Source organism: Neltuma alba, unplaced genomic scaffold, assembly GCF_004799145.2.
Source record: "Neltuma alba isolate B1F8T4 unplaced genomic scaffold, ASM479914v2 tig00012396_pilon, whole genome shotgun sequence".
Classification (NCBI taxonomy): domain Eukaryota; kingdom Viridiplantae; phylum Streptophyta; class Magnoliopsida; order Fabales; family Fabaceae; genus Neltuma; species Neltuma alba.
In genome coordinates, this window is record NW_021636890.1 from 223,317 (window position 1) to 245,510 (window position 22,194).

Here is a 22,194-nt window from a genome sequence, read left to right on the forward strand (position 1 = left end):
AAAGTTTAAACCTTATATCCCCAAAACAGAGAGCTTGATCTCCCGCATCGCCATCAATTCTCTCCCTGCAAGAATTCTTGCTTGGATTTTTCTCAAGACCCGTGCTTTCAAATTCTCGCGAGATTGCCCCTAATCACAATGCCTAAAAACATATCTGATCGAAAGGTAACGCATTTGATACTTAATCAACACTATTTTTCAGAAGATTCATGACTATGGAACTGTTAAAAACCCAAAAGAAAAGATATTATAAGACTATGTGCCAACAAATTTCAACCTGGTTGAGATGGCCGAGTTGGTCTAAGGCGCCAGATTAAGGTTCTGGTCTGAAAGGGCGTGGGTTCAAATCCCACTCTCAACAAAATAATTATTTTTGTCTTTTCACAATAGCTTCTGTGACTTGGCCCTCATCGAAAAAATACCATCATTTCTCCTAAACTTAAAAGAAAAGGATGTTGGCATTTGCCCTCCAAAGGGAAAAAAATCTTCTATCAAAATGGATCAGTGAACATGTGCGCCAATGTGAAGAGCATTTTTGGGGCTCAGTCCTCTCTCTCTCTTGCTCATAGCATGTCCAGCCAACCTTACCCAGGAAGGAAACTTCTGACAGTTACAGTGATCAATTTCTTAGCGAGTTGGCTATGCAAAGAATAAAAGTTATAGGTTACTCCAATGTCTTCGACGTGATCAAAATATGGTAGTAAGACTCTGTAATGAATGAGAAGTGGTCAGGTATAAATATGAACATGTGCATGAGGGGTGCTAGAAATATATTTTTGGCTATTTCTGGAGCTTTTGGATAGATTTTTACTTACTTTCCAGCCATAGTTTCAGAATATCTATCACACAGAGGCACGCATAGAATGATTTTATTGCAAGAAAATGACACAAATAATCTTACCAAGGAACTGCAGATTGAGCCAGTGACCTCTTTTGTAGCATCATTTTATGCCATTGTGATAACATGTCGTCCCTTCAAACTCTTGTTATGCGTGATCCGTGGAAGTAGTTACGGATTAGCAGTAAAAGTCACACAACTAATGGAGAACTACCAATTAAAACCATTGCTTTTCCCTCTAAACAGCCACAACAAGTATGTATGTCTTACGCTTTTCCTTCTATATTTTGTATCCCTCTTATTTTAAACGTTCTTGTATTCATAATTACGAGGAAAGCTATGGAGAAAAGGCAAACTAGCATGGGTATAGGAGGTTTTGAACCAGAATCAGAGGGAGAATGGGAAGGAGGATTATGATGTTTATAAATCAAGAAGGAAGACAGAAAGCAGAAACCAGTAAATAGTATACTAGTATGGCTATGAGAGGTTCAGAACCAGAATCAAGAAAGAAGACAGAAACTGAGCAAACAATAACGACTTCATTGCTAATGGTGCCTCTTCTCCTTCTGTTGATTTAACCACCTCCTTTAACCACACTCGACTACTCCCTGTGTCTTCGACTATTCATGGCAGTGTCTGGGAGAGGAAGAGAAGTGGCTTGTGTGCCCGAAATGACCACATTGTAGGTTGGGGGGAGCATAGAGAGAGAGGATTTGGGCAAAAGAAAACAAACGAAAGAGGATCGTGGTCAGAGCGAGAATTGTAATGGGCATTGCACAAGACAATGTCTTTCCTGACTTGGTATTTGCTTGGGCAAGTATTATGCTACCTTCGGTACTTATTTGATTTTTATTTTAATCCTAAATATAAAGTTCTAATATACTTTATCACTTATATTTATCTCTCTCTTTTTTTTTCAAAATAGTTTTTATAATAATAGTAGTTTTACCTAATACATTTGATTATTAAGAATATTTTAGAAAAGACAACACATATTTATTATAAATAACTAACCTAACGAGTTTTCTTAATCCACTTAAATTAGTCAACTAACTCTTATATTAAGAACCGGAAGTAATAATTTCTAACATTAACACGATGCTCCAATAACTCCATGCGGTGTTTTTTTATGAAGTCATATTAACTACTTTATGAGATTAAAAAATTGATTAAAATTAAGTAACTCTAAAATATTTACAACTTACCAGAACAGCAAAACTATCCATTAGGAAAGAGCGGAGATGAGAAAACCATTGTTTAAATCAAGAGCAGAAAAGACAACAGCACTTTAAAAAAGTTTCCGTAAGTGTTTTATTAAATTCTGTAAAGGACTTCATATTAAAGAATAGGTAAGGTCTCATAAGTAGAATTGGAAGCGAAAAAATCTCTATTAAAACACAGATTTTTTACAATGAACTTTCACGTTGAAATATGCTGTACCAAATTAGATTAATACGAGTCAGATAAGCGCCTTTTAATTTTCTAACAAACTACAAAATGCCTCCCCAAATTTTTTATTCAAAAGTAAACTTTCATATAAATTCATATATTTGACCAATCTCATCAATAAACTAACCCAAATCCATGCCTTGTAATCTTGTACACCCAACACCCTCCTGTCCTTAATATAGGACCTAATTAGGGAGTTAATATTGATTCTATATGTAAAACCTATTTAACATATTTATTATTTTTTTCTTCGAATTAACCTTATTGATATTCCTGTAATAATAATTAAGTAAGAAAAAAAGAGAGGGAATTAAAAAAAATGCTTAAAATGTTTTAGAGAAAACATATCATATTAACTGATTTAAGTAACATCTTTAATTTACTCAAATTAGTTATTTATGTTTTACGAGTGTATTAAGCAGCGGAAGAGTACATGATTTCATTTCACAGCACTAGTCATAGTGCACATTGTCAACATTGAGTCTTCAATGTAATAGTGAATCCCACAACATCTCTTGTATTATAGAGCACTCATTATCAATCTATCAGTCAAATTTGTTTCAACTACAAACTAACCACCATGCAAGGTTGAAATAAAAACCACTACATCCTTATCTTCTAATGATGTGTTCAGTTGGCCACTCAGCTCCCAATCACAATCATTCACAAGTACTAGAACTCCGGGTCTCCTGCAGCACAAACCATGAGAAACCAAACTATTAGTCCACACTATGATTACATGGCTCTTCCTGCACTCTACTTTCAGCTTAAGCCTCAAACCCATGTCCCTTCCCCGGTTCTCCATCATGCTACACAGTAATTTTCTTTTAGTCGTAAAATCCTGACTTATAATAGTTATTACAAAATCCAAGAGGCAGTATTTGCCCCTCATACTCAAGCTTAAGTCGAAAAGATCAACAACACAACTTACACAGTGTCCCCCTTCATGAACATTTCAGGCCTCTCCTTGATCAAGTTTGTCCGCACCCAAGAAAGTAAATCTTTCATGATTAACTGAGAAGCAAGATGAAGATATTGTAACATTGTTAGGGATAACAAAAACAAAGTTCAATTCAATCAACTACTATGTCATAGACTACCTTATCTGATCCATTTTGTGGCTCAACACTGACATTATGAATCTTCTGGGACTCACAAAGAAGCTCCAATCCCCCACTGTATTGAACCACGAACATTTGCAGCCAGTTTAACAAGCATTTAAATCAGATCAAAATCATAGGGTTCTAATCAGAAGCTGCAAGTGTAAGATAAGAAAACAGAAGACAACACAATTGCGAATAACTTCAGCAATAATTAGGGACTAGTAAAGATGCCTAGTAGAAGCCCACTTCAGGGATTTCCATTAGAAATTTCCAAATACTAAGATAAACTAGAATAGCATATTTACAAATTTTCTTTCAGTATCCTGCTTATTTTCTGCTCCATGGACTCAATATCCTACAAAAATGTCAATGTAACTCAATCCTGGCAGCAATTTGTCCTTCCTATCCCACTTCCCAAGGTGGGGAAACAAACCTTGAAGGGACATGCCAATTATAATTAAGTTCCCAACAACACGCCAACCAACCCACAAATTATTTATGATTCCAGAAGATAACACTGGTGTTCGAGTCAAAGAGGACGAGAATTGTCCAAATTCCAAAAGACAATTCAAAAACGGCAGACTTATAGCGCGAAATTGGGCGTATCAGTGGTTGGGTTATACATGGGTATTTTCTTGCGTGCTCAGAAAAACTTCAGGATGAACTTCTAATTGTAGTTTAACTACAGCAAACTCCTCATAATTCCCTTCCAAAATTGCCTTCAAACACGGCAAGAGAAGAAAATATAAAGGGAACATGCAGGTTCGCGTGGGCTTTAGATTCTACATAATAAGAAATCAACCAAACAGATAATTTACCATTTTTTTTCTTGGCAATGAAGAATAAACTAAAGTGAGAGAGAAAACAAGACGAAGAAAGAAACAGATAGAGAATTTAGATAGATAACACAAACATACCCGAATTCTAGCGTGAGTTGCATTATATTGCTTTCTCAGAATTCCAAAACACTTGAGTGCAACGATCTAGCGAGGAGAGAGGCTGGGAAAAAAATAAGCTTCAAATTGTATTCCTACGCAACATCGGCATCCATTCTTTCAACAAACGAAACCCGAATATAGACCCACCTTTTTTTAAAAAAAAAATTAAAGTATTAACGTCCCCGAGGTCACGGGATATACTGATTCTTTTCTAAAAATACATAATCTGAGAAAGTACCCAATTCTTTGTCTTCAAAGAGAAAAGTTTAACTTTAATAACCTCAGCATCCTTCCTTAATCTAGTTTGCACTAGATGAACTAAAAGCCAATTTGAACCAGAATTAATAGCAAATATAAACGTCACTACTTTAGAAGCATAGAGAGAAACTGGAAGCGGGGATTGACATCAGATAAAACAACCCCATCAAATAGCCGAAAGGAAACGATGGGTGCTTACATCTTGAATTGTCTTCGTCCTCGACGCCGATCTTGAAGACGTCTGTTTGGAGCTTGCACGGGGCTCTCGGGAAGAGTGGAGGCTAGTCAAGCCTGTCAAAGGACCAAAGAGGGGTAAAATTTAAGGAGTTAAAACGCGACAGAGTCGCTGGTACCGAGTCCTTATCTGCCCGCTTTGCGATATGGGTCAGACCCATCCGTTGCATCAGCATGTGACCCACATACCTGACAGGGCTTCTTCAATCGCCTCTTTATTAGTTTACCGGCCGACTTTCGGGCCGGTCTTTCTAACCCGGTTTTTCAGGGTCATCCGGGTTCATGACCAAAAGATCAGCAGGATCCAATCCAACTCGCCCCGACAATGAACACCGTGTAAATTCGCCCCAGATGTCCCAGACACCTCTGCTTAAACAGTTAAACTGGTCCAGCTACCTCGCTCGTATAAGGTTGGGAAGCCTACGATCAGGATCCGATCCGTCATTCACGAAACGACAGCAGCCACGCCGCATCACTCCACCGCTCTTGCTTTTCACTATCATAATTGAAATTACGCAATTTGTCTCCAACTTTCGCGTTCCTGTCATCTAGGGTCGTGTCCAATAGGCACAGCCCAAATATTGGATATGAAGTTAGGGTTTTTGTAGGACTAGGTGCTCAAGGAGGCAAATCACTGAAGCTATGGAGGCTTATAAAAGATGGGTCAGGCAAAACAAAGAGTTTGTGCACTCTTTGGGTTCTATGGCCAGTGTAAGCTGTCATTTGGTTCGACATTTTTGTCTTAACATCAGGCCCTTTTGCAAATTCTTGTGTTGATACATAACCTTCTGAGCCTATCGTGCAATGATTTTGGCTCAAAAAGGATGGGATTGATAGGATAAGGGTGTGATACTAATAATATGCGGTTGTTAGAACACAGAATGATAAAATAGTTCATGGCGCCTTTTAATATGTGGTTTTTAGATTGCAGAATGATAAAATAGTTTATGGCACCTTTTCATTATTTATTTTTTGGATTTTTGGATTAGGGAACGGAGACCGGGAGAGGAAGGGATTTTATAGTTGTAATTCCACTTTAAGTTGCACTCCGTTTTGATGCTCTTGTCAGTGGAAGAAAATCTTTGTTTCGAGTCAATTCGCTTTCTAAATACACAAGACCTGCTGGCTGTTGGGTATTCACATGTTTGAGTAGTATTTGGTCTTAGCTGCGGGGGTATAATTCAAACAAGGATACTGTGTTTTTGGCCCTTTATTGACATCTCATACCAATAATTATCTTCTTGCTGTTTGAATTGTGGTCAGGGGATGACATGGCTTTTTCCAGAACGGTTCTCTGAGTCAGAGATTGGACCAGAAGCAGGTTTTGTGAAATTTTGGTAACATTTGGCTACTTTTGAGTTTACGATTATATATGATTCTGATATGGTATTGTAAAAGAAATGTTAGTTAAGGGTTAGAGTTGGGGTAATTAGTTTTAGTAATGATGATCGTGAGCAGCTAATGACTATAAATAGACGGATTAAGGTCTAATAGTAACAGACTTTTGGTTAATGGGAATGTGACTCCCTGATTCTCCTATCTCCCTCTCTGGTATCTCTTTCTCTGCATCCCTCTGTCTCTCTTCTCTTTCCCTCCCTTCCTCTCTGGCTCCAAGGACGGATATGTTCTTGTGATGACAAATTTGAAACAAATAAGTTTTGGCAGGCCTGAGAAAAAGTAGAAGCTTCTATCTCCTAATGTATATTCATGTAATGTGGATTTTGACCATGAGAAATTAAAAAATAAAATAAAATAAAACAATATCGATAGTTTACCTTGCCAATAATTTAGGTCTTACAGATTCTAAACATGAAAATTCTTGGAATCACATTAATTTTGTGTGGTGGCTTTTGTTCCCTTTGAATTCGAAAATTTCTGATTGTCTTTTCTTTTCATATACGTATTTAAAATTTTTGTCTCCTACTATGTTCCTTTTATATTTAGTTGCAACATATGCATTGGTAACTTATGGAGGAATCTTTAATTTTATGCAGTAACAACCATTTTGGGAATTATCACAACTATAAATGAACATATAATTGATACAGAAGCTACCCAAACTATTACAGGCTCAATTGAGCCAAATCCATTTCCTTATCCTTTATGTTTATCTGCGATAAAGGATTTGGAAACACTAGTTGAAGTTGTGGCGCAAGAGTACTATGGCGATGATAAGAAATGGAATTTCCTTGCTGTTACAGAAGCAACCAAGTAAGCACGTAGTGTATTATCGTATATGTAATTTCATATTATCCATAGGCTGGCATGGCTATATAATCATTGATCCATGTCTCTTGCCTTGCATCAACCTAACGCAGAGTGCTGGTCCGGTTATCTTTGTTTCGGAAGAGTGGATATAAGATGCTGCTACAGGGAGGGGAGATGCCTAATGATGAGAAGAATTCAGATAATTTGAATTCTCAACGCCAAATAGACCATTTGCCACAACTTAGAGGGCATCTTGGGTCTGGTTACATGAATAATAATCTTGTTCAAAACCCATGGAATCTTGAAGGGAAAGCACTCTCTGCTTTAAGTAGATTTGGAGAAAATGCTAGGGTGTTGTCGGATCCAACATGGTTGCGACGGGTTAAACACCAGCATGAAATTATGAAGCCTCCTGGTAATCTGTCTTAGTTACCTTTAACAGTACTATAATTGATTATTGTTCACCATTGAATCAGCTAATACTTGACACTGTTTCTCTCACATGTTCAGATGTCGAGAAACCTACACTTTTAGCTGTAATGTCCAAGAAGGGTCTTCGTGGGGTTATGTTTCTAATCGGAGAAGTTCTGTTTATCACGAGACCACTTGTTTATGTTCTATGCATTCGGAAGTACGGCATTCGGTCATGGACCCCTTGGTTCGTGTCATTAGCTATTGACTGCATTGGGACAGGCATCCTTTCCCTAGTTACTACTTCTGTGGTTGGAGGGAAGGAGCATGTCTTTCATCTTTCGGCCCCAGAGAAGGATGAGGTTAGAGTTTCTTTAGAGCCATGCCGTGTTGACATGTACGGTGCATTTGGCTTATTAGTCTTCACTTCTTTGCATGAGTGTCATTAGAAGGGTCTTATGTGCCTGTAATATTGGTTCCCGAATAAATAATGGTTGATGCTGAAATAGTTTTACTTCAGGCTAGAAGACGGAAGCTGTTATTTGCTCTTTACTTGATGAGAGATCCATTCTTCAGCAAGTATACCAGGTAGAATTGATTTCACACTCTTTTTTCTTATCTTCAGTTTTTTTTTTTTTTTTTTTTGCAAAGGAAAAAAAAAATCAATGTGCATACTCTGAACAGTAGGACAAAGTGACAATAAAATGTCTTCCTAATATCTCAGGCTAAAACTGGAAAGCACTGAGAAAACCTTGGAACCAATACCCATGATAGGATTTCTTACAGGTATGCTTGATGAGTTTTCATTTTTATACTTGATTCCCCTGTTTCTGCTTCAAGGTATCTTATCACTATCAAACTCCTAATACTACTTCAAACATCTTTTGTTTCTTTATATGCTCGCAGCAAAGGTCATTGAACTTGTGATTGGAGCTCAAACACGGTACACTTACACGTCAGGATCATGAAATTATAACAAGAAAATAAGGTCTCCCGATCCTTCAAGATTTAGATGTCTATTCCAGACTTCTTGTCTCAAATTTACACGGAGGAGATGTATCAATCTCCTATTTGAACATCAAGAAACTGGAAATTTCAGCTGCTCCTTTTCCTGGCGCAATGATCCCAGATGTGGAAGTTGTGAATCAGGTGTGAGCATTTTTCTTCTCTCTATGGATGTCTCTGGGGAGCTTTTGTTGCTATCCACTACGATGTTGTAGATAGAATTACACTCGTAGTTCGGAGCATCAACACGACGAGTTATGTTGTGATTCTTTTGCGCAAAATATTATAGTTCGCTCTATCTCTGAAACATCAACTCATTCAGCATCTGTAACTGGACCATGTCTTTAAGACCTGATAAAGCTTTTGGTCCCTCAAAAAAAACACAGGATAAATGAACAAGCATCTTGAGGGGGACCTTGTCATGCAGTTTTCATATTTCAGTTTCTGCAAAATGTTTTTAATTTTTATTAAGTATTTTAATTTCAGTTTATAGCGGATTATTGCTATCAGTAAACTCTTTGTTCTCCTTATAAGCTTCTAAATGGTATGCTCTTTCAGTTCTTAACGTAAGACCGAAGTAGAGGGTTGATATTGGTCTCTATTTTATATGTTTACCAATTTTTTGTCAAATTAACTCTACTAATATTTTTCAATAATAATCAAGTAGGAGAAGAAAAGAGGAAGGGAATTAAAAAAAATACTTAAAACATTTTAGGAAAAAAATATTATATTAATTAATTTTGACTGATATTTTTGATTTACTCAAATTAATTAATTAAATTTAAGGACTGTGATTCTTTACTAAGTGTAGTTTGAAATAAAATGGTACGAGTCTTAAATATGTGTTTTTATTTCTTTTTCTTAGTGCTGCTGTGGAAGTTCAGATTCTAAAAATGTCTGTAGATTTTTGTAATGACCGATTGAGATTTCATTAATTATTTTTATTTTATTTATTTGTAAAAATTTCAGAAAAATAAAAATATCGGAATAACAGATTTTCGAACTCAATTTCAATAATTCCAAATCAGTCCATTTGCAATGACGTGAAGGTTAAAATGTTTTTTTCATCATATTATCCCTCACTTTGTAAAAAGATGTAACTTCCGCCCCTTTGCCGATGGCAGGCCGGGCCCAACCTCACCAACGGTAGGGATATTTTGTGACAAAATTGGTTGAAGTGAGATTTAATCTCACCATCTCTTGCATCTCAAAAAAGTACATGATTAAGTGTAGTGAATCCCCCCCCCCCCAAAAAAAAAGTGAATCATTTAACAAAAGCGAGTCTAATTCATCTATTTTAAATATTGTTTCCCTGTAGGTCTTCCGTGCTATCCAAGCCAGTAATTTTAATTTTTAAATGCTACCGTCATTTCCTTAATCTGAATGTAATCCGCTCAACAGATGAGACTCCAAAAAGAGGCATAGGAGAGTTCGCGAGCTTGTGATTCCCAATTACAGAAATCTCATACAAGACGTGAAATGCAACCACGACACCGAGCCCCCTAATTACTTTTGTGACACTTGATGACTAGCGGATCCTATTATAAAGTATTCAATCCATACCAAAAGAAAAAAAATCCCACTAATTCTCTGTCCTCCTACACCGATACTAACCCTGGGAAACAGGCTGTAATCGTTGCCGAAGAACACAGGCACGAACACACAATAAACAAGCACATAAATGATAATCCATAAACAAGCCTATAAGAAATAAAGACATAAACGACCCACTTAAAGCTCGTGAAATTCATTATATAAACAGGAGTCAAAAAAAAGGTCACAAAATTCTCAAGTTGCAATCAAAAGATGGAAGAAGCAAATGTGAAGAATCTTCAATCTTCATATAACATTCTACAACAGTTGTCTCTCACTCAAGTTTTTCCAGTTCCCCCATTCTCTCTATGATTGCCTGCAAGCACAAAAACAGGGATAATTTTAACCGAGATAGAGGATTGTAATTGCATCAAAATAAAGGTTTTAAATCATTTGACAGCCAATAGCATGTGAAAAGAGGAAAAATTATACGACAGATAAAATAGCGGAGTGTATGCAATCAAATTTGAAGGCGATATCATAAAAGTAACTCCAAAAGAATGCGTACCCTCTTGCTCGTTTCTTGCAGTTCACCCGCTAGAATGAATTCGTCCAGTATAAGATAGACCTTCAAGATAAATAAGCAACTATGTGAGAACATAATAAAAAATGATATTGCGGATCCAATCAAAAGTTACAAGTAATAATAGTTCAACATCTAAGAGAATTGGCATCAAAATGCATGCACCGATGGCTGTTTAAGTAGACTGTGATGGAGGGTGCTATTAAAGAAAGTTAGGAGACAAAACTAACAAATTCGTCACATTGAGAATTGAAATTAAAAAATACCAGCAGGATGTCATGAAAGAGCAAATTATACAACAAATTGATCATTTCAGGCAACATGTTTAGCCAATATTCTGTTATGTTCCCACAAGTTCAAAAGGAAATGCTGAACAATCCAGATCCATATCCAAGATTGATAAAGCTATGGTAAACAGACTTAACAGATTGACAGATATCTACATCCACAATCAAACGCCATTGTTTTAGTCATAAAAGATTTGCATCAACATAGGCATAACTTTCCTTCCTGCTTAGTGTCCAAAAACAGTTATACATATGGCGGTGTGGTAGAACGAGGCAAAGAACAAATATCAAGACCAACATAGATCGCCTTCATGCAAGTTTAGGTGTATAATACAACAATTGTATTAGAAAAAATATCGTAAATAGACAAACCTTGTGGAAGTTAAATACCAAATCCAGCTCACAAACATTGCTGAAAAAATGATCCAGTATTTCCACAAATAAATGAATGCACTCTAAGTATGCCAGCTCGTTGTCAGTAATGTCAACACACAGAGAGAAAAAGAGTCCAGCATATCGCCTGTAGATTATCTTGTGTGTACGAAACTGAAAGAAACGTTATCAGCATATACCAAGAGTTAGAAATAGTCTCAAACAAATTAGTCAGGTAGACAGTTAAAGTCAGAAAGGAGGGGTGTTTCCCTGTCGATAAAGATGTAAAAAACCCTACAAAACCTCACTTCAGTACAATTGCATTCCTCACCAAATTTCAGTCCATTTTCCCACATAATATCCCACTGATATGCTATGTGTGGAAAGCTGGGGGGGGGGGGGAGAGAAAGAAAAAAGAATAATATATGCTTTGGGCGAGAAAATAATTCTCATCCCCATGAGTTCATCAGACCAGAGACATAACACAGAACATGTATGGAGAATAAACATAATCTGATTTTTCCTCTCATACTAACTTCTGAACGTGTAGTTCAAAACAGTAGATGCAAGATCACTGGATAAAAGCTTTCACCTCAACGAAATTCGTAAATTTGGGGTCACGGTTTACTACCAATCGATGAACCTGCAAAATGACAATGTATAAACCACTACAATAAGCCCCGAGGGAGACCCAAAAGCAAAAGTCTGCCAAACAACAATTTTAATCTGTTAGGAAAACCAAAACATGATCCCACCTCGTATTCAACCTTGTGCTTCTCTGAGTCCTCGAGAGGAACATAGTATTTAGCCAGACGGGTCTTCCCCTGTCTGTTCTGCAAGAGTATGAATCGGATCTGGAAATTCGAAGTACCAAAAAAACATATAAAAAGCCGAAATCTTGGAATCTAACAAAATATCTTGTTAAATGATATGGATTTATCACCATTTCCAGTCAATTATAGCCGACAAATCGATTTCCAAATTCGAATTTGAATCCACCGATCACTGCAAAACTTTTTGAGAAAAGATCTTGGTAAATATATGGGGCCATCACATGAACAAAAACCGAACAGAAATAACCCGAAAATTCCATCGAAACCGAACAGGGGTAACAAAACCAGGACTCAAGAGCATATTCACCATAACGACAATCAGAAACAGCACATGACACATTCAGATTTCTATCACAGCCGTAGGAAAAGGGAAAGGGAAAGACTAGTTGACTGGCGAAGCTACCTTCCCGAACACCACAGCAATGCAGCGATTCAAGATACTACCTCGGCCGAAAAATTCATGCCCTTCCTCACTTTCTCTGTAATTTTCTTGTCCCAATTATTTCTAGACGAGCGATAGCATGAATTAATTATTGAATTGAATTATTTTGACATTGTCAAAATGTTGGTATCATAGTAGGATCATTATTATTAGAAAAATAAAATTATGGGTCTCTAATTTACATATGATATATTAATGATAAAAGTTAAATTTTTCTTAATTGGTCAACAAAACTCAGGTAAGCCTACTTTCTTATTTAAATAAAATAAAATAATATATTTTTTTAATAAAGAGTAAATCTACATCCAACATTATTTTTTTTAATGATGCATCCAATATCTCAATTTTATTTTTTTTAATATATTCAGTACTTTAATATTATTTTTTAGATAAATACAACACCAATGGGGTGTTCATTCATTAATTTAATAAGAAGTTCTCATAAAATTGTACAATTGATTTATATATTAATTATAACATGAGAATTTATTTAAAAAATCACTACTTACAACAAACAACATTGATCCACAAATACTTGAATTTCGGTTAATAATTATAAAAAGATGATCCTATAACTTCAATTAGCCATTTTACAATATTAAGGAGTTTTAAAAATATAATTTTAAAATTGTACAAAAACAGTATTTAAGACAATGCACCTTCCCACAGGGCTTGGGGCCATGACATAGAATCATCAAACCATACCGTTTATTAAATTTTAAATGTTAAATTGCAAAATCCTCTTACATTTCATTTGGTTGCAAAATATTTCGTATAAACAGAAGCAAAAGATTGTTTGCATGGGATTGATTACCTTTTTCCTTTTTCAAATATTTCCTATAAATTGAAAAGCAACATAAATTAATCGAAAATAAAATTATCTGAAATTTATTTCTTTTTTCTGTTGGATACCTAAATTACCCGCGAGCGCCGGACCTCACGTCACGTACTTCTCTCCGCCTCTTCTCTTCATCTTGGAATCTTCATGGCGAATTTCTCTTCAATTGTCTTCCTTCAACAACCTTTCAGAAAATCGTGCCCATCTTTCAGAGATGTCCATACTCCATTATTTTTCCATCATCAAAACACAACCTTGATCCTTCAAGCACGTGAAAGAAACATGTTCCTCTGTTTCACTCTTTGAATTTAATGCAAACTTGATCGTCGCGATTCTCCCTGAACTGAGTTCATCTCAACATTTTCTACAACATTTTAACATGCAAGAATGGAATCTCGACATCTTCTGCAGCGTTTTAATATCCCAGGATTGAACGATTCGGAATCATAAAGGACGATATATTCTTCTGTATGGATAACCATGGCTCTTCAGCTCCATACCGGTACCCCGGCCACTATGGGTACCCTTTATATCGCCCACGTTCAGGTTTAGAACCATATTCACTTCCTCCTCGCTACGCATATCCTTCACAACCCTTCAGCTGTGCCTACTATCATCATCCTGCTCGTCCTCCCGGCGCTCCCACTTCACCACAACCATCATCCCCTCCTTCTGGTTCTGCAGAGCATATACGACCGCCTCCTGTTGGCTATTACTTTCCTCATCCTTACCCTTACCCTCATTATCAAGTTCCTCAACCTCCCCAAAATGTTACTTCTCCTCAAACTTCCATTTTGTCCCCTTGTAATTTTCAGTTCGTTCCACCTAGTTACCGTTATTTTCCTGTGGTTGAGGCACATCCACCTCCTGACGAAAAGATCAAAAGTCATTCACGAGCCCGTTCCTACGCTGGTCCATATGAGTCGTCGTGCGAGAGCTCGCCAGGAGGTGGAGCGTCGTCGTGGCAAACCAATGATTCTTCCCACACCCCTGGCATGTCAGTTTACCCCCTATCTTTTGATGGTACTGTGAGCAGTGCTCCATTTCCCAATGTCGGGCAATCTTCTCCAACTAAATCCTCAGTCCAGCTGCCGTTCAGGCATTCGAACTCTGTTTCGATTTCGAGCCTTGAAGGGGAATTTCCCGGCCATCGTCGGAACTCATTCTCGGGGTGGGGATCCACCCACTATAATCAGTTAGATTCTCGTTCTTCGGGATTTCAAGATCATCCGGGGTCGTTAAATGAAAGCATGCGGACTCAGAATCTGGATATTGTTCCTGCCTCGACTAAAGGGCCCTTGAAAACATTGCTCCTGCATGGGAATTTAGACATGTGGGTTCATGAAGCGAGAAATCTTCCGAATATAGATTACTTCCACAAGACGTTTACGGGGATGTTGTGTAAATTCCCTGGGAACGTGGAAGGAAAGATTACTAGTAATCCTTATGTGATAATATCAGTATCAAATGCCATAATTGGAAGGACTTTTGTAATTAACAACTGTGAAAATCCTAATTGGATGCAACATTTTAATGTTCCCGTTGCTCATTATGCTGCTGAAGTGAACTTTCTGGTGAAAGACAATGATGTTGTGGGTTCACAAATTATAGGCAATGTGGCGATTCCGGTTGAACAAATCTACTCAGGTGCAAAAGTAGAAGGTACTTACCCTGTCCTGAATTCTTACGGGAGGCCTTATAAGCAGGGTGCTACCTTGACCCTATCCATTCAGTACATTCCAATTGAGAAGCTAAGCCATCATTATCAAGGAATCGATTCAATGCCTGACTGCACTGGCGTTCCTGGCACATATTTTCCTCTCAGGAAAGGTGGATCTGTCAATCTGTACCAGGATGCCCATGTTCCAGACGGTTTACTACCTCTCGTGATGCTTGACCGAGGGAAATATCATGTTAATGGAAAGTGTTGGGCTGATATGTTTAACGCCATACAGCAAGCCCGGCGTTTGATTTATATTACAGGGTGGTCGCTGTGGCATAAAGTTAGGTTGGTAAGGGATGCTGTTTATCAATTTGATTACACCCTCGGTGATCTTCTGAGGTCAAAGTCACAGGAAGGAGTAAGAGTGCTTCTCCTTATCTGGGATGACCCGACGTCAAGGAAAATTTTGGGTTACAAAACAGTGAGTCATGTTATGTAAAATAAACAACACGTGTGACCTAGCGAAACTGTTATTTTGTTTCTTTCAGTTTTAGTTATTTAAGGATCTTCTTTCTAACATTCATTAGGATGGTTTAATGGCAACTCATGATGAGGAAACCCGTAGATTTTTCAAACATTCTTCTGTAAAAGTGCTTCTTTGTCCCCGGATCGCAGGAAAACGACATAGCTGGTACAAGCAAAAGGTATTTCATAAGGAAAACGACTTGCTACCATTTAAATTGGCATCAATCTCTGACTGCCTTTATGTTGGGTGACTTCTTGCGACGTCTGGTGTTTCATCCTACTTCTTAGGAACCCTATTCATTATATTGTCATTGCCTTCTAATTCAAACAGTTGACAAAAGAACTTTGGTATAAGTTCATAAATTTAATGTAATTCAGCCGCATGAAGTGAGATTTCAATTTCATGTTCGTCCGGATTCTTGGAAAGTTTCATTTTTAATAGCTTATAACTGTATGCTTTTCTTTTCTTCTCTCTCAATACAGTATTATAATTTACCTTCACAATTTGGTTTCTCATATCCACATTCAAATTCTTCTACTTATTATCAGGAAGTTGGAACCATATACACACATCATCAGAAAACTGTTGTCGTGGATGCTGATGCTGGAAATAACAAAAGAAAAATCATTGCGTTCGTTGGTGGACTTGATTTGTGTGATGGGCGATATGATTTCCCCCACCATCCCCTCTTTAGGACTCGCCATTCACTGCATAAGGATGACTATCACAACCCCACTTTTACGGTAATCTCTTGTCTCCGCACTCCAAGTAGTCACGGGATTAACATAACATTCAGGATTAGGTATATACATGTGTGTAACTTTTTAAGTGCTGCATCCTCTGAATTGCAATTTGGTTTGTTAATTAGCACTGATCAGCTAAATCTACATTGACTGTGTTGTGAAAACTAAGGAAGGGGATCAATTCCAGTCTTGCTTCCTCCTATTTTTTGAATGTCCAATAATGATCATTTCTTGCAACAGTTTGTGAAGAATAGGATGACATCTTGGGCTCGATGCGATTAAATGAACAATAAAATAAAATATAAATGTAAAAGTTAAAATAAAAAAAGTAATTTTAAATATTTTTGTGCCATTACTCCAAAAAATAATCAGTTATTTGTCTCTGTTGGCCAAAATAAAATATCAGTTATTTGTATCATTTTCGCTTGCAAGTTGCAACTTCCTCCTCCCTCCTTCTCCTTCCTCTCCCCTCCAGTCATTACTATTCTACAAGAGTCCGTCTGTGAAACCCATGCATTTATGCCGGGGATGTTTTTAGTTCAAGGTTCTGATGTCAAGCAATTTACAATCACGGTGAAATTTGTAACTATGATAGAATAAGCTGAAAATAAAAAGTAATAATTGATTGTAGTAACCAATTATTCCTATGACATAATTGTCACATGATAGGGTAACACTGGTGGTTGTCCACGGGAGCCATGGCATGACTTGCATTCTAAAATTGACGGTCCAGCAGCTTATGATGTTCTGACCAACTTTGAGGAGCGGTGGTTAAAAGCTACAAAGCCTCAAGGGATTAAAAAGTTGAAAGCTTCTTACGATGATGCTTTGCTTAAGCTGGAAAGACTTCCAGAAATTGTTAGCTTAGCTGATATGGCTGTAGATGATGATGATCCCGATTCTTGGCATGTTCAGGCAATCAGTTGGTCAAATTGAGTAGATATTTTTGTTGAATCAAACCTACATAAAGGAAACTATTCATTCTATTTACTTCGGGGTGCAGATATTTCGGTCGATCGATTCAAATTCTGTTAAGGGATTTCCAAAAGATCCCAAAAATGCAACAAAGAAGGTGAATGAAAGTTTTGGCTTTATTTTGGGTAAAAAAATTATGCTTCATTTCAGTTCATCAGATTTGAACCATGCTTTGTGTGACTATATAAAGTCTAAATTTTACTGTGACTTTTACAGAACCTAGTCTGTGGGAAGAATGTATTGATTGACATGAGCATACATACAGCATATGTGAAGGCCATTCGTGCTGCTCAGCATTACATTTATATAGAGAATCAATATTTCATTGGGTCTTCGTACAATTGGAGTCAATATAAAGACCTAGGTATGTGGAACTCTTTTTTCCACAACGGTCTTCAAGAATGGCATCATCTGAGCATTTGGTAGCGTCTTTCAGGATTTGCTAGAAGATATATGAGCATGATGTATCATATAAGCTTTTGTAGGCATAAAACATGGAGACTATCTTCTACTAACTTAATTGAGTAGTTGCTGCCCTGATGTATCAGATAAGTTAAAACTTGCTTTCCTTGATTCTGTAGGTGCTAATAACTTGATTCCAATGGAAATTGCCCTTAAGATTGTGGAAAAGATAAAGGCAAATGAGAGATTTGCAGTGTATATTATTATACCAATGTGGCCGGAGGGTGTTCCATCCGGGTCTGCCACACAGAGGATTCTATTTTGGCAGGTATACTTCAAGACATGAAAGAGAGATACTGTATTAAGAAAGTATATGATTGCTGGTTCGAATGGCCTTAATGGGAATGCTACTTGATACCTCATGAAACAACTTAAAAGCTTATGATTGCTGGTTCAAATGGCTTTAATGGGAATGCTACTTGATACCTCATGAAACAACTTAAAAGCTAGACTTCATTACCTACCTATGTTACTAAGGCACTGTTTGGATGGCATTGCAAACCTTGGTTTGGAAGCCCAAACCATGGTTTGCACAAAATACCATCCAAACAGCCAGACAAATTAAACAAACCTTGGTTCAGGTAAAACCATGGTTTCAACCGGTGAAACCATGGTTTGGACGGCAGCATCTCTCATCTGCTTCTCAGGTCCAATTGCTGAAACGAACGGTGGGCCCTCCACAAATGACCAAAGCCTCCAATTATTCGGGTGTTCAATACTTGCTCTGTGTTCAATAATTCCTCTCCTCGTTCACGCCTTCTCCCCAGTCGGTCCACACAACACCCCACAATAATATATATTAATATTTTTGATAGTTGATGTTACGTTTACAATCTTTAAAGAAAATTAATATTTTTCTATTATAAAAAAAATCATTTTTCTATAAACATATTTAATATTATGTTTTATAAATATATGTACACATATTAATTATGTATTAATTATATTATCTTATATATTATTAATTATGTTAGTAAAAAAAATTTCATTAACAATTTTATTTCTTCAAATCAAAATAAATCATAAAATCTATCCCTTATATAATTATCATATTAACTTATACCTTTTTTGGTAATTTCAACATGTAAAAAGTGCTTCTGGTAATAACTATCCAAACACTCTCACTTCTCAGAATCACTTTTTCTCAGAATCTATTCTCTACAAAATTTATTCTCCACAGAATCTATTCTCCAGAATTACTTTTCCAAACCACGGTTTGGTTTCATCCAAACACACCCTAAGTCTTTTAGCCAGCTAGAGATGGATTTATCTTGAAAATTTATTGTGGACTTTGGTAGTCGAGAACAATGCTCTGATTTGAATTTTATTGAAGGTGAAAGCTTATTTATACAGCTGTGGAAAAGGAGACAAGCCTCTTAATCAAATCCCATACAACCAGAAAAATTTAAAATTTAGAAAAAATGATTATTAATTCTTCAGTTTTATTCAAACACGAAGGAGGACAATTTATAGGGACCATGGCCATGGAGAGACAACCAGAATCTTCAGATACAAGAAACCTCAAAAGGAAAGAAAATAAGGGGAAATAAAAGACATTGATAAGGGGAAATAAAAGGTCATAAAACATGTCAATGAAAAGAGGTCATAAAGGTGCAAACCGGATCGCATGGGATTTTGGATTAAGGTCACATACATTATCAGATCTGGCAAGGGTAGAATGGGTTAATCCTAATGGCCAGGATTTTTCAACAATCAGGACAGCTGATGACCAACCCTCCCCTTCAAGTTAGGGTGTGTATATTAATCATCCCAACTTGACTTCAATGTCATGAAAACCGGGTTCATAGTTCACTGATCTTTAATTTACCTAGTAATCTCTTTAATGATAAACCTTCATAGATTCCTTAAGCCAAAGTCTTCTACTCAGCTTCGGCATTGTTCTTCTTAGCACCAAGTGATTCTTGCTCATTCTCTCTCTCTTTTTTTTTTTTAATTTATTTGGCCAACTATTCTTTCTCATTCGAGCCAATAGATTTTCCGGATACAAGTACAACAGTACTTAGTGAACCTTATAACAATGGCTCGTCTTCAACAGTCAAAACCTTAGCAATTAACAGCATCGATATTCTGCCTCACTAAAGACATTTGGCAGCAATTTTGAACCATTGCTGCTCAAAAGTTCACTTGACAAGCATTAACTTGGAGTTTTAAGGATCAGAAATGCATTTAAATCTGAGGATTCCTTTGCTTCTCACGTGCAAGAGTTCAATCACCGTTTTTTTCATGCATGAATGAGAACTTGATGACTTGAGTTTACAGCTTGACTGTTGGAATATATCCCGCTGCACTATGATTTTCCTAAGAATGCTACAATTGTAGCAATTTTCATATGAGAAATGTCCACGTAACAATTGTAGCACTTGGTTATGCCATTTGTTAATCTGGATTAATTGTTTGATTGGTGCAGCAAAAGACAATGCAAATGATGTATGAAACAGTTTCAAAGGCTTTGGTTGAGGCTGGGCTGGAAGCAGCATTCGCTCCACAGGATTATTTAAACTTCTTTTGTCTCGGAAATCGGGAAATCATAGATATGTATGATTATAGTAGTATGCTTGGAACTCCTCCTCCAGCAAATAGTCCTCAAGTATCATTCTCTCTCTCCCCCCTTCTTCCCTCTCCTACCTGTCCTATACATTACTCCCCCACATATTTTAGACACAAAATTCAATTTACGATAAAATTCTCCAATTAATTAACATAAAATGTTCACAAAAAACATGAAATGTGGAGCAGCATTCTAAAGAGAATCAATTGTGCAAGGTTGAGTTGTGGAAATTCTTTACATGTTATATTTTTATTGGAAAACCTGATCGCAGACATCTGAGGTACTCTATTTGTGTTTTGTCTAAGTTTTATTGCTGATTTCAAAAAGCCTCTTAGTGTGAAGGTAATTGCCAAAATCCAGAACTATAATATCAGCAGTAGAAAAGAAATGCTTGCTGATTGATGTTTCTTGTGTTAACAATAAATTTTGCATTCATCGGATATCAAATTATTAAAAATCTGATAATTCTCTATTCTTGTTGCCGTATGTCATGGTCGTCTTGTGCTTTTTATTTCCTTGAACGTATGGCGTAAAGTAAGACTTGAATCAGAGTTTGACACTTGACATGTTTTCAATGGCATGCAATCACTATGGACATCCAAATCTCTTGTCTGTTGGTGTTATATTCACAGGCATTTAGTCGAAATAGCCGTCGTTTCATGATTTATGTTCATTCAAAAGGCATGATAGTTGATGATGAATACGTAATATTGGGGTCTGCAAACATCAATCAACGCTCTATGGAAGGAACAAGGGACACTGAGATTGCAATGGGAGCCTACCAACCTAATTATACGTGGGCAAGACAACGTTCTTATCCATGTGGTGAGGTAAGATTTCTATGTTATTACCGGGACAAGGGCCACCTAGGAGTTTAAGTTATTAAACAACTGGACTGCTTTCAAGGACATATTGGTTTAGTTTTATTTTTTTTGATAATTGCATATTCTCCTTGCAAAACTATGCTATGAAGGTCCATGGATATAGGATGTCACTTTGGGCTGAACACACAGGAACACTTGAAGAGTGCTTCTTACGGCCGGAGAGCCTTGAATGTGTAAGAAGGATTAGAACAATGGGTGAAATTAACTGGAAGCAATTTGCAGCGAATGAAATAACAGAGATGAGAGGGCACCTTCTCAAATACCCGGTTGAAGTTGATCGGAATGGTAAGGTTAGATCCCTTCCTGGCCATGAAGAATTCCCCGATGTGGGAGGAAGGATAGTTGGATCATTCCTTGCCATCCAAGAGAATCTAACCATTTGATTAATTGGGCTGGTCCTTGATAATTGCAAAGAATCTAAAGAATGAACCATACCAGCTACCTGTGAATAGTACAGTCTGTACTAGCATTTATATTTTATACTGACGTTGATATTGACATATCCGATAATTGCATGCACTTTTTGCTTCCGTCTGTCAGAATAGGATGTATGTATACACATTATTTAGTAGAAGGGTTACAATTTTGAAGCGGATGATACGGTCTCTTTGGTTTTTCCTTTTCTGAACTAATAAATTGTGGGGTTTGGGAGCAATAAGGAGCAGGATTTCCGCCTGAACGCAATTTAAGAGCGTGAGTCTCATCCAGCAGACGCTTCCTTCCCCAAGTGATTGTCATTTAAGAAGTTGTCACGAAGCCCAGCTTTGGTCCCAGAGATAAAGAAGTTGACAAAGGGCCACTTGGACTGCCCTCTCGATGTCCTGGAGAGTCTTGCAGAAAAGATCTTCCTATTTGCATGCAAGTCGAGGCAGAAATTTTCCCTTCTCTGAAAGGGAAATGGTAATGGAGATGTTGAAGAGCAGAGGAAGAGTGACGGAACAGAAGTGAGATGAGGTGAAGTGGACGGAAGAGTGAGATGAAATGGTGGATTGCGTATAGGCGAAATTTAGTTTATAGTGGATGACTACATTCCATACAAG

The 22,194-nt window shown here is 37.1% G+C and overlaps 4 protein-coding genes and 1 non-coding gene across 10 annotated transcripts; 3 read left to right on the forward strand and 2 right to left on the reverse strand.

The window, feature by feature from the left end:
• The first annotated feature begins 280 nt into the window (after window positions 1-280).
• Window positions 281-361, forward strand: TRNAL-AAG (transfer RNA leucine (anticodon AAG)). The gene has a single exon. It is a non-coding gene; the product is annotated as a tRNA-Leu (tRNA).
• Window positions 362-2,665: 2,304 nt separating this feature from the next.
• On the reverse strand, window positions 2,666-4,914 carry LOC114726641 (ubiquitin-related modifier 1 homolog 2). Of its 4 annotated transcripts, XM_028913302.1 has the most exons (6): window positions 4,786-4,913; window positions 4,567-4,646; window positions 4,308-4,475; window positions 3,388-3,463; window positions 3,219-3,301; window positions 2,666-2,976 (listed from the first exon to the last, which is right to left on the reverse strand). In XM_028913302.1, the coding sequence occupies exons 3-6, from the start codon at window positions 4,328-4,330 to the stop codon at window positions 2,859-2,861; spliced, it is 300 nt and encodes a 99-aa protein (XP_028769135.1). In that variant the 5' UTR covers window positions 4,331-4,475; window positions 4,567-4,646; window positions 4,786-4,913; the 3' UTR covers window positions 2,666-2,858. The 4 variants fall into 4 exon arrangements, with proteins under 4 accessions (XP_028769135.1, XP_028769137.1, XP_028769136.1 ...); XM_028913304.1 differs by lacking the exon at window positions 4,567-4,646 and having other exon boundaries at window positions 4,308-4,389; window positions 4,786-4,914; XM_028913303.1 differs by lacking the exon at window positions 4,567-4,646 and having other exon boundaries at window positions 4,308-4,420.
• Window positions 4,915-5,173: 259 nt separating this feature from the next.
• LOC114726639 (peroxisome biogenesis protein 16) lies at window positions 5,174-8,974 on the forward strand. The gene is made up of 8 exons (XM_028913295.1): window positions 5,174-5,531; window positions 6,084-6,141; window positions 6,815-7,031; window positions 7,139-7,443; window positions 7,539-7,801; window positions 7,960-8,027; window positions 8,164-8,225; window positions 8,346-8,974. The coding sequence occupies exons 1-8, from the start codon at window positions 5,463-5,465 to the stop codon at window positions 8,405-8,407; spliced, it is 1,104 nt and encodes a 367-aa protein (XP_028769128.1). The 5' UTR covers window positions 5,174-5,462; the 3' UTR covers window positions 8,408-8,974.
• A 1,011-nt stretch (window positions 8,975-9,985) lies between these two features.
• LOC114726640 (AP-2 complex subunit sigma) lies at window positions 9,986-12,545 on the reverse strand. Of its 3 annotated transcripts, none has more exons than XM_028913296.1 (7): window positions 12,456-12,545; window positions 12,163-12,232; window positions 11,975-12,073; window positions 11,812-11,862; window positions 11,220-11,393; window positions 10,546-10,605; window positions 9,986-10,353 (listed from the first exon to the last, which is right to left on the reverse strand). In XM_028913296.1, the coding sequence occupies exons 2-7, from the start codon at window positions 12,163-12,165 to the stop codon at window positions 10,312-10,314; spliced, it is 429 nt and encodes a 142-aa protein (XP_028769129.1). In that variant the 5' UTR covers window positions 12,166-12,232; window positions 12,456-12,545; the 3' UTR covers window positions 9,986-10,311. The 3 variants fall into 3 exon arrangements, with proteins under 3 accessions (XP_028769129.1, XP_028769133.1, XP_028769130.1); XM_028913300.1 differs by having other exon boundaries at window positions 12,163-12,224; window positions 12,456-12,542; XM_028913297.1 differs by lacking the exon at window positions 12,456-12,545 and adding an exon at window positions 12,360-12,403.
• Window positions 12,546-13,802: 1,257 nt separating this feature from the next.
• Window positions 13,803-21,537, forward strand: LOC114726608 (phospholipase D gamma 1-like). The gene is made up of 10 exons (XM_028913246.1): window positions 13,803-15,476; window positions 15,583-15,699; window positions 16,070-16,264; window positions 16,934-17,179; window positions 17,268-17,336; window positions 17,456-17,603; window positions 17,821-17,969; window positions 20,130-20,309; window positions 20,903-21,100; window positions 21,244-21,537. Exons 1-10 carry the CDS (start codon window positions 13,803-13,805, stop codon window positions 21,535-21,537), a joined length of 3,270 nt encoding a protein of 1,089 aa, XP_028769079.1.
• The last annotated feature ends 657 nt before the right edge of the window (window positions 21,538-22,194 follow it).